General features: G+C 41.1%; 1 protein-coding gene across 5 annotated transcripts in view; it reads right to left on the minus strand.

Annotated features, from left to right (window-relative positions):
* Positions 1-12,577, minus strand: part of NT5C3A (5'-nucleotidase, cytosolic IIIA) — a 31,560-nt gene that overhangs the window by 11,144 nt on the left and 7,839 nt on the right. For 2 of the 5 annotated variants that reach the window (XM_075418661.1, XM_075418659.1), the window contains exon 2: positions 806-912. The exons of 1 other annotated variant lie outside the window; for it this stretch is intronic. In XM_075418661.1, coding sequence (XP_075274776.1) covers positions 806-912 — 107 coding nt within the window. Of the gene's footprint in view, positions 1-805; positions 913-1,291; positions 1,443-12,577 lie in introns of those variants that run through there. 2 more of the 5 variants (XM_009933684.2, XM_075418660.1) reach the window with 2 other exon arrangements.

Below are 12,577 nucleotides of genomic sequence, written 5' to 3' on the forward strand. Positions count from 1 at the left end.
GGAGTGCGTGCGTATCTTTTCCTCCATCTGTATATGCTCATATATAGCCACATGTGCTTGTACACTGATATATGTATAAACCAAGTTTTGGCTTTAATTCAGACAATTTGAATTTTGGTCCATGAGTGCAACAGAGGTTTCTCTTAGCCGCCCCAGTTGTCAATAGGCTTACCTTTTAGACAGGAACATTAAAAGCTACTGGACGTGAGTGTAGTCACATCAGTCTCTGCATTATGTGCAGCTAGTCAGGAGAATTGCACTAGTGGTTATGCAGTCCACTAGCATAACCTGAGCTCAGGACAGATATTTATTAATCTATAATTACCTAACCCAAAACCATAATATGTTTTATATTTATATGATATAAACTCAAATATGGTAAGAAATCCTGAGTAAGCAGTAATTACCAAATTACTCTTTTGGTAGTTTTGCCAAGAAATAGCCTTAGGGCTACTTATCTAAAAAGTAAATAGGCAAATATTATTATGGAAATGAAATAATAGACCATTGAGTATCTTCACAGTTGCTTGATAACATGCTGCAAAACTGCATATAATGACCACAGGTTATATGAAATAACTGGAACTGGCTTCACTACCTAAGCTATTTTAAGAAATTGAATAGGATGCATGCTAAAAATAATTTTTCCTGGTCTATTTTGTTTAATTATTTACATCTTTTTACACTTAATGGGCTGGATTCTGATATTTAGTTTGAAAAAAAAACCCCGCATATAAAAAATCTGGAGAGTGTTCACAGAAAACATGACAACAGCATTTCCTCTTGTGCTTTTAAAGAAGAGTACCTGTGCGCTGAGCTTAGGGCACTCCTTATTCTTCTGTCCTTGATTTTGTCCTACTGCAACAGCATAGGTGGCAAGCAGAGTCCAGAGACGCAGGGCTTGCATACAGGCTGCCAACAAAAACCAACCAAACGCTTTTAAAGAATTGGTCTGCTATATTATGTGATCTTTGCTATTCCTGCTGTATAGAAATAAAAGCAGACATGCATGGTACATAGCTAGGTCACTCTGAAAACACCCACACTTAAGAATACTCTGATACATATTTAAAAGTAGAGGAACATTGAAGTTGAATTAACCTATTCAATAAAAACTGGTAAATATATTTATTCCTTCAATGCTGTTGCCAATTCTGTGCTATCAAATTTTTACTTAAAAAATACAATTTGTCACAATAAACAACTGTTTAGTAATGCCTTAGCTCATAACCCTGCCTTAAAAATGCAGGCAGGAGACAGTTAGTACTGCTGACGGAAGCTGTGCACTTACCAGAGGGTTTTGCAGGAGCAGCTGCAGATGCAAAAGAAAATTCCTCTCGCTTGAGAAACACTAATATAGCAGCACAAGGTGCAGTTGAGGGCGTTTCCAAATACAGCCTGACTAATCCCCGTGCAAAACCCCAGGGTCCTGTGACGCACATCAGCAGTGCGCAGCAGTTTGTTCCGCTCAGCAGCGCAGCCTGACAGGCTTACAGATGATCAGCTGGTGTACCAACAACAAAACCTTTGACCTTCACTGAATGGACAGCTTTCATGGATGCAGCAGGCAAATTTGGACTGCTCTAACAGAGGGAGGCACTTGTTTTTCAAAGCAGAAGTTTACTACTTTGTTACTTTTTAACCCTTTTACAAAATCTTTTTATTTTAGGACTTCCTGTCCCAGAGTGCCACAAATTTCTTACAGCTCATTGATGTGGTCTCATTAATGTTTACAAGGGAGCACACATTTATTTGTGTAGAAGCAGCAAATTGATTACTTAATTAATCTTTGCTTTGACTTTAATTATCTATGTGGTACTGAAACAGGAAATTAAGGAGCTTGCTTGTCAGGATTTTTGAGATACAAGGCAGCTCAACATGCTTTCAGAAGTTTGTCATTAGGCATGTTGCCTGACCAAAGACAGTAACTAGGTGACACGGAAGAAGTATTTAAAAGGAATCTTTTTTACTGTGAGAAGATGAAGGAAGTATTGTCTGATCTCATTTACACTTCGAAGTTGTGTAAGTGCTTGCAAGTGTCATGTGAAGTTAACTCTTGCTATAGCAACAGTACAAGCTTCCCTATACTATCCCATAATTCCTGTTCAGCCGTAGCTTTATGATCACTATTTCAGGCTGCCAGAACCAACCACAAACATCAGGCCAATTCTTCACACATGCCGATGAACGTGACCAGCACAATCGTCAGAACTGAAGCAAGGGCAGGTTGGTAGTGTAGCACATACAAACCCCCTAATGCTATAACCCCCCTCCCCCCAAGTACCAGGACTCTAGAAATTAATTAGTTATGAAAAGTTCCTTTTGAGGAGGATGTGCTGTTTTTCTACTTTTAAAAAAATCAACTCAACAGACATTTTCTGAATGGTACAGTGGATCCATACATGTTTTGTGTCCACATTCCAGCTGTAGAGTATGTAGTTTGTCAGGATTCCTCAGACTCTGACCTACACAGAGTAACCCCATTTTTTCCAGTTGTGCTCTCTATGTTTTGACCTAATGAAACAGCTAGTGAATACTGTGACTGATACAAAACATGCAACTTTCATCAACACACATCCTCTTGGAATTGAATGAAATGCCCCAAAATGTACCTGTTAAGGTCTGCTGTATCCTGAAGCAGCAAAACAGTTTGAAAGATATTTTCAAAACACAGCAGAATCCCTGTAAAGACTATATACAGTAAATCAAACTTACTTGGCATTGGTATTTGCTAGGATTCACAGCTCTCATTAATCTACTTGTTATAGCATTTGTATACTGTTATTATAGGTAATATACAAGGAATATTACCTTTTATAGTATATTAATATAGTTAGCATGCTTTTGGTTAATAGTATATCCGTAACAGTATTTGGGAAAGCTATGTATAATGCAGTAACTTGAATAAATATGACTTATTTGCACAACAAAAAGCTGTAGCTTATGTCAGTGCTAGATTTCCAATTTTAAAAAGTCTTGTGAACAATGAAGTAAAATATGCTTGCTAGATGAACCATGTAGTTCAGGGAAAGGCATCACTTTATACACTCAATTTGCAAAGTACCTGTCTGAGCTTTTATGTATTTCAAAGGTGACAATAGTACTTAGATAAACAAGTCTTGTGCACCTCTAAGGCTGTGGTGGGGCTGAACTGTTGATACTCTGGTACTTCTCACATGTGATTTAGTGAGAAAATTAATTCTAATGCTACCAAGAATTTAAAGAAAGTTAGCCTGGTCTTTATGAAAGTTGGGGAAAGAAAAAAACAAAAGTGTGGGTTGGTTTTTTTTTTTAAACTTACATATGATTTAAGATTGAAGAAAAGAGTTGCTGAAATTAAGTCCAACTTTTACAGACTAATTTTTGCTAATTAAAAAGCATGTAAAATGAATGATTACATGTTAGTAAAAGAGCTAGAAAATGACGTGAGCAAAATTTCTGTAAATATTAATACAGCCAACACCTAATTCTTAGAAAAACTTCTACTGTATCTCTAATGAGATACTTTCACTTTAATGAAAATGACATATGTGAAACTCCTCGTCTACAAAACAAGGAAGACTGTTTGCAACTCTAAGCAACCTTTGTGTCAAATGCTTTAATTAACTAACTATTGCTACTACTGACCACCTTCTGTTACTGAGGATTTGAGGCAGCTGAGCATTTTGTTTACACTGGTTAACTTCTGGTCAGAGATGAATTAAAATTATCACTTCTTTTTTGAAGAGAAAGAAACAAAGTCTAACATGACATTTCTACTCTCACAATACCAAAGGTCATTTAAATGTATTTTAAGAACCACGAACTAAAGAGGTATAGCTATTTCAACAGATAGGTTCTACTTTAACCTTTTCTCTTTGGCTGAGGGCCATATCTTGACTGTAAAATATTCTACACAGAAAAAGAGAGAGAGAGAAATAAATGAACAACACTTCAAACACTGGATGATTTGTCATTCATATAAGGCTAGGAAAAGGTTCACCTTTATATGGTGGTGTGTTAGGTGAACTTTCTTTGCAGACATTCAGGATGCTTTCAGAGTGTGAAGCACTGGAAGTTTTAGTCTGAAGCAAAGAAAAACTGGTTCTACCAGTACTGACACAACTCTGCCCTAAGCTGCCCCTATTTGTGGAAAGAAATGAAGACAGCACAGATAAGTTATGTAAGCAAGTAAGCTGAACTTTTTTTTTTTTTAAGGTAAAAAGTTGAATACTTCAACTAAACTGACATCAGCTTTTAAAGATCAAGAAAGAAGTCATATTTAAGAGTCATTTCTGTTCATTAGAATTAGAATATTTGCTACAAGAATTAGAGGAGACTGAATCCTGTCTACAGTATAAACATTAGCTAGTGGCTTTTCATGAACTTACTACCATTTATTCTTGTTTAGTGAGACTACTACAACTGAACAACTTTGAATATATTCCTGTATATTTAGCATATTGTCCAACTTTACTTGAGGAATACCTTGTTTTATTGCAGGGATCAATTTTCAACATTAAGGAACTGTATTTGTCTTCTAATTTTGCTTTTATATTAAGTCTACTTAGTACATATTTTCCAAACAGACTACTTGATATAATCTCTACAAGACAGGGAAAGCTAACTGAACCTTAGCACTCAAGTACGAAAATCAAGCAGAAGAAAGGAACCAACACAAAAGAATTTAATTCAAACATGAAGTTTATTCATGCCCTGGTGAACTGAGCTAATGAGCAGCATACTGGTTCCAGTAGTAGCTTTTTATATTTGTAAGTGACAGTTACAAGGAAAATAAGATAAATTTCAGTTGACGAAGCTGGATTAAATAAAGGTTTAGAAGGACGCTTTTGCAGGATATCACTTATTTTTCCAGTACAAGTGTGATGTAAAAAAAATGCTAGCCATATTTACAGCTGGTATGATGCAATACAGAAATATTATTTGTGTATGAAAGTGTGTGCGTATTAGAGACATGACTTGTGAGGAATGTACAAAATTCTTTAAACAGAAGGAGCTCAAACAGCACTTGCTATGGAAAAGTGCTAGGCACATATTAAAGACTGAATTCATTAAATTGTGATAAATCCAGAGAAAAGACATGCTACGAACGTGAGGGTCTTAATGTGAATGGTTTTAAGACTATTATATTTTAAAACGGCAAAAATAAATGTATGCGCAGAACAGATTAGAGGAATTAAACACTGTATCACAAGACATATTTAGCAACTTTATTTGCTAGAGATTTTCTAGATCTGATCAGAGGTCAATCTTTCTTTACAAGACAAGACAAAACTGGTAATCATCTATAGGCTGACCGTTTATGACTGTATTGAACACATAAAGTTATTAGTGCTATCACATACACTCAAAAGAACAGCTAAACTTCTTAAGTATTTATTCTTGTTTTTAATACAACAATCACTATGATATTGTACTCACTGAAAAATGGTATCTTGATAAAACCATTGTCGTTCATTAAAAAAACCAGGCTACATAAAGACATTTTAATTCAGCAAGATAACTGTGCATGTTTTAAGCATGGGGTAGATAATCGGTTTCATTAGGACTAAGCAAAGGTTTTAAGCAGTGGGCAAGAACAATGATTAGCTTATGTTAAGGTCATGCAGTGAGATAAATTATTCTGGTTTAATGTTCTCTCAAGGTAGTTAATCTATTAAAGTCTATGAGGTCAGAATAAGAAGGGGATTTTGTGTGTAGTTTTTTTTTTTTTTAAAGTTTCAGCAGTTCTGGAAATCTAAAATTAATAGAGTTTTTAGCATAATCTGAAACATGCAGGAAGCCATGACTTGCATTTCTATATGGAATTGATTGTTCAGATGAGAGAATAAAAGATACTGTAGCATCATTGTCCCTTATGAACCTTTCTCTTGAGCTTACAAAAACACTCTAAAAGCAGAGATCTCTGCTGGTGATAAATCAACAGACATTTGACTCTTACAAGCAAGTAGGAATGAAGGCAAGCCAAATACATTGCAGACTTGGTATCCTGAAGTCCAGTTAATAGAACATAGGGGTAAGAGGTTTTGATGGACTTAACACATTAATCTAAGACATGTTTCTCAAACACAGAGGTATTGTTACACATTACAAAACTCAGAAAGAACTGTAACAACTGTGGCAATAGAAGTCACTAGGGCCTGAACTTCCAGTATTTCATGTGATCTCCTCCTGTCAATTATTACTCCAGGCAAAAAATTAGTGTATTTCTGAGAGAATATATGAGGTACAAACCACACAGAATCAGTTCTGACGATGCTGGGATTGAATCAATACAGCTCAAGGCAGGCATCTTTTGCCTCCAATTGTATGTTAAGGGAATCACCTCATCTCTGTGCTTTGCTACCACTCCCTTACTTTGGAGAGAATTAACCTTTCTGGTGATACTGTAAGTTTACACAGCCTTAAAAAGCTACTGGATAACAACATATACTGGAATACTGGATAACAACATATACTGGATACTGGATAACAACATCCAGTTAACATTTGGGAATGGAAACAGGTCCCTGCTCGGGGGGGCAAGCGAATTTCCCCCCGGCCTCCCTCACCTGCTCAGTTGCCCTTAAGCAACAGGTATGGGGCTCTGGAATGTGAGGGACTGGCCACAGAGGATGTGGGTGAAGGTGAGGCTCCATCCAGGGGGTTGCCTAGAACGAGTCAGACAGCCCCAAGAATTACGACTGCCTCAACTAAGAAAAAAAGGAGGGTCATTGTCATAGGTGATTCCTTTCTGAGGGGAACAGAGGGCCCGATCTGCCGACCGGACCCATCCCACAGGGAAGTCTGCTGCCTCCCTGGGGCCCGGGTTAGGGATGTTGCGAAGAAACTCCCTGGTCTGGTGCGGCCTTCTGATTACTACCCCCTCTTGGTAATGCAGGTTGGCGGGGACGAGGTAGCAGAAAGAAGTCCCAAGGCCATCAAAAGGGACTTCAGGGCACTGGGGCGACTGGTTGAGGGATCAGGGGCGCAGGTGGTGTTTTCCTCCATCCCATCAGTGGCAGGGGACAGCACTGAAAGGGGCAGGAAAACTCACCTGGTTAACAGGTGGCTTAGGGACTGGTGCCATCGGTCAAATTTTGGCTTTTTTGATCATGGGGAGGTGTACACAGCACCGGGCCTGCTGGCAACAAGTGGAGCTCAGCTATCACAAAGGGGGAAAAGAATTCTTGGCCACGAGCTGGCGGGGCTCATTGAGAGGGCTTTAAACTAGGTTCGAAGGGGGAAGGGGATATTGCCCAGCTCACTAGGGATGAGCCTAGGCTTGGAGTGCCAAGGCCAGGGGTGAGATTGACAGCCCAGCTCAAGTGTGTTTACACCAATGCACGTAGTATGGCCAATAAACAGGAGGAGCTGGAAGCCATTATACAGCAGGACGGCTACGACTTGGTCGCCATCACAGAAACGTGGTGGGACAACTCGCATGACTGGCATGCTGTCATAGATGGCTACAGACTCTTTAGGAAAGACAGGTCAACAAGGAGAGGTGGGGGAGTTGCTCTATATGTGAGGGAGCAACTGGAATGCATTGAGCTTGGCCTGGGGGCAAGTGAAGAAGGAGTTGAAAGCTTGTGGGTTAGAATTAAGGGACAGGCTCACACGCGTGACATTACAGTGGGTGTATACTACAGGCCACCTGACCAGGAGGAGGAGGTTGATGAAGCCTTCTACAGGCAGCTGCAAGCAGCCTCACAGTCACAGGCTCTGGTTCTCATGGGGGACTTCAACCACCCTGACATCAGCTGGGAAGACCATACAGCTAGGCAGGCGCAATCCAGGAGGTTCCTACAGAGCATCGATGATAACTTTCTGATGCAAGTGGTGGAGGAACCAACAAGGAAAGGCGCGCTGCTGGACCTCGTGTTAACAAACAAGGAGGGACTGGTGGAGGACGTGAAGGTTGGAGGTAGACTCGGCTGCAGTGACCATGAAATGGTCGAGTTCAGGATCCTGCATGGAGGAAGCAGGGCGATAAGCAGGATCAAAACCCTGGACCTCAGGAGGGCTGACTTTGCCCTCTTCAAGGAGCTACTGGGAGGAATCCTGTGGGCCAGGGCTCTCGAAGGCAGGGGGGTCCATGAGTGCTGGTCGCTTTTTAAACAACACTTCTTCCATGCACAGGAGCAATGCATCCCCCTGAGAAAGAAATTTAGCAAAGGAGGCAGGAGACCTGCATGGTTAAACAAGGAGCTTCTAGCGGAGATCAGGCAGAAGAGAAAGGTGCATGGCATGTGGAAAGAGGGACAGGCCACTTGGGAAGAGTACAGAAACGTAGTGAGAGCATGCAGGGATGCGACGAGGAAGGCCAAGGCTCACCTGGAATTGAAGCTGGCAAGGGATGTCAAAAACAACAAGAAGGGCTTCTTCAACTACATCAGCAGCAAAAGGAAGGCTAGGGACAACGTGGGGCCGCTGCTGAATGAGGCGGGTGTCCTGGTGACGGAGGATGCGGAGAAGGCAGAGCTAATGAATGCCTTCTTTGCTTCAGTCTTCAGTGCTAAGACTGGCCCTCAGGAATCCCAGGCCCCGGAGGTAAGAGAAGCAGCCTACAAAGAGGACGACTTTCCCTTGGTCGAGGAGGACTGTGTGAGGGATCGCTTAAGCGATCTGGATGTCCACAAATCCATGTGCCCCGATGGAATGCACCCACGAGTGCTGAGGGAGCTGGCGGATGTCATTGCTGAGCCACTCTCCATCATCTTTGAGAGGTCCTGGAGGACTGGAGAGGTGCCCGAGGACTGGAGAAAGGCCAATGTCACTCCAATCTTCAAAAAGGGCAAGAAGGAGGACCCAGGGAACTACAGGCCGGTCAGCCTCACCTCCATCCCGGGAAAGGTGATGGAGCAGCTTATCCTGGAGGCCATCATCAAGCAAGTGGAAGAAAAGAAGGTTATCAGGAGTAGTCAGCATGGATTCACCAAGGGGAAATCATGCCTGACCAATCTGATAGCTTTCTACGATGACATGACTGGCTGGGTAGACGAAGGGAGAGCTGTGGATGTTATCTACCTTGACTTCAGCAAGGCTTTCGACACAGTCTCCCATGATATCCTCCTGGGGAAGCGGAGGAAGTGTGGGCTGGATGAGTGGTCGGTGAAGTGGATAGAGAACTGGCTGAATGGCAGAACTCAGAGGGTTGTCATCAGAGGCGCTGAGTCTAGTTGGAGGCTGGTGACAAGTGGTGTCCCTCAGGGGTCAGTACTGGGCCCAGTCTTGTTTAACTTCTTCATCAACGACCTGGATGAAGAGTTAGAATGTACCCTCAGCAAGTTTGCTGATGACACCAAACTGGGAGGTGTGGTAGATACACCGGAAGGCTGTGCTGCCATTCAGCGTGACCTGGATAGGCTGGAGAGCTGGGCAGAGAGGAACCTGATGAGGTTCAACAAGGGCAAGTGCAGGGTCCTGCACCTGGGGAGGAACAACCTCATGCACCAGTACAGGCTTGGGGTGGACCTGCTGGAGAGCAGCTCTGCGGAGAGGGACCTGGGTGTCCTGGTGGACGACAGGTTAACTATGAGCCAGCAGTGTGCCCTGGCTGCCAAGAAGGCCAATGGGATCCTGGGGTGCATCAAGAAGAGTGTGGCCAGCAGGACAAGGGAGGTTCTCCTTCCCCTCTACACTGCCCTGGTGAGGCCTCATCTGGAGTACTGTGTCCAGTTCTGGGCTCCCCAGTTCAAGAAGGATGAAGAGCTACTGGAGAGAGTCCAGCGGAGGGCTACAAGGATGGTGAGGGGACTGGAGCATCTCCACTACGAGGAGAGGTTGAGGGAACTGGGCTTGTTCAGCCTGAAGAAGAGAAGGCTGCGAGGGGACCTTATAAATGCCTACAAATATCTGAAGGGTGGGTGTCAGGAGGATGGGGCCAAGCTGTTTTCAGTGGTGCCCAGTGACAGGACAAGGGGTAATGGGCACAAACTGAGGCACAGGAAGTTCCGTCTGAACATGAGGAGGAACTTCTTCTCTCTGAGGGTGACGGAGCACTGGAACAGGCTGCCCAGGGAGGTTGTGGAGTCTCCTTCTCTGGAGATATTCAAGACCCGCCTGGACAAGATCCTGTGCAGCCTGCTGTAGGTGACCCTGCTTCGGCGGGGGGGTTGGACTAGATGACCCACAGAGGTCCCTTCCAACCCCTACTATTCTGTGATTCTGTGATTCTGTGAACATGAAAAAAGCTCATCTTAAATTACAGACACCGTCTCTGCAATACAAGCTGCTGGAGGCTGTGAAAAAAATCATGATAACTTGCTCCATCTCTATGCCTATGCTTTCCTTGGGCCTCTGCTATAGACCACTGCTAGGCAGATGATATTATCTGTGTCAGGCAAGACCTTTCATGGAAGGTAAGCCAACACTCGCTATTTGTAACGTGACGACAGGGAGAATCATTTGCTCTTCATGATAGTGCTTCTGTTTGATTTCAAGTATCTTATTTTTTACGCCACCCTTCCTTTTTCCTACTGGTTCTTCAGAGAGCACAGACACAGAAAAATAATTTTTGACAAATTAGAATTTTTGAATTTGAGTGGAACTCTTATTTTCCTTTAACACCGCTATGGTAACAGGATAGATGTTGCAGTCTGGCTATCTGAAAGATCCCCTTCCCTCTCATGTTAACAGAATCTATTGCTTACTGAAAGAATGCTTACAGGTGAGGTTGATGGTACAACTAATCCTTCTTTAAAATACCTAGGCAAACAGTATATAATTCTAAGAAATGGCAGTATGTAGACATTGTGGTGTATTTATAAATTCTTAATTAGCTATCAGGTGTGCAAAAGCTCACCTTGCATAATAATATAATTTTGATGACCTATACTATTTTTTCCCCAAACTGTACATGTGCATGTATACTTTTTCTAATTAAATATACTGTATGTATCTATATGTACGTAAGCTGAAATTTGAGTTTAAAACAAATGCTTGTTTCTCTAGAAGCTTCCCATGTAACACTATCTAGAATGGAATTTGTATTAAGCCCAAGGCCTAGGCTGCAGCAGTTGCTGCTGATTCTCTTGTCCTCTTATCAGCTTCTAAGAAAAAAAATCTGCTTAGATTTTTTTTTTCACTAACCTTAAGAATGCTCTATCTAGATCAAATAAACTCTGACCCTTGAAAAGCGGAGTTGCAGGACCCAGTTTGAAAGCAAAGTCAGCAGGACAAAGTTTAATCTACAATGCATTACCAGACACTACAATTCTAATGGAAGAATGTAGTGCTAATATAATATTCCAACTAAAGTTACACATTGAGACTAATTAAGTTTTTAACTGTTAGGATATCTTTGGGTACAGACTCTTCTTTAAACTTCTTGAAAAAATAATGCATTAAGTCTAAAGATGAAACACAGCTACCATACACTCGTTTTAAAGGTAATAGGCAGCATGATGACTTGAGGTGTGATGGATTGTTTCGTCTCCGTGTCTCACTGTTTTATGGGTGTTTCTGTCTGCTGGATCCATTCAAAGATGCAATTGGATGCTGCTTATCTCTTGTATCTCTGTGTATTTGCCATGCGATACAGGACATATTCAAAACCGGTTTGTAGTAATACTACTATACTTCGTACCATACTACTACTACTGCTAATGTACCAATATTGCTACTGCTTTGTACTAATTTCTACCCTTCAGTTTCACATACAATTTCTCCACCCTAACATGCAGACTAGATTGAGGCTTACCCATAACTGATTTACATTGCAAAGGCAGATGCAATCCAAGATAATAAGTGTTGCATTAATAACTGCTAAGTGTAAAAATTACACTTTTAGTCTGATAACTAGTAAGTTTCCAGCAAAGAGGGAATGCTTTAAAGGAACATGGTTAATGGTACATTTCAGTGGTATTCATTCTGTCAGTGTTAAGGTGGAGTAAAACAAACTTTTAGGTGAAAACAAAAGCTCTAACAAACTTGGATTATTTCAGTGATCCAATCTGCAAAGCAGACAAACAGTTCTTTATATAAGGGTGCAGGAAGGAAGTTACAGCTAATGAGTGGGGAAACAAGTAAGAACAGGTACATTTGAACAGGAATCTTTCTTGATGGCAAAACCAGCTCAAGAAGTCTGAAATTCTATATTTAGGCACTTGATGAATCTCCAGTGTCCAAGTCTGAACCTTGCCCTACTCCTTTAAAAAAAAAAAACAAAACAAATTAAAGAAATTAACTCTTTTTTTAAAAAGTTGGAACATATGAAAGCAGAAGCCATGTTTCCTTCTAGCAAGAGGCTTTATTTACGTATTTTATAGAAATGTTATCAAAACATATTTTTTGTAATTATTGTCTAAGTCAATGCAATTCTGTATTCTTTTGTGGCATTACTGAATGAAAAGAATATAGTTCCTTTTAGTATTTAAACATGGTATCTTCTTTGACCTGTGTGCTGCAACCTTAAGTATATGTCCACTTGTACTGAAAAATGCCTCACTTTTTTTTAACATTCAGGTAAACCACTATACTGATATAAGGATTAGCCCAGTTAGAAAAATCCAGTGGAGTTTTAATGAGCAATATATTTTTTTTTCGTAAACAGTCAGAAACTGGACACAAATAACCTAAGATAGAGGTGACCAAC

Source organism: Opisthocomus hoazin, chromosome 4 (assembly GCF_030867145.1).
Source record: "Opisthocomus hoazin isolate bOpiHoa1 chromosome 4, bOpiHoa1.hap1, whole genome shotgun sequence".
NCBI lineage: Eukaryota > Metazoa > Chordata > Aves > Opisthocomiformes > Opisthocomidae > Opisthocomus > Opisthocomus hoazin.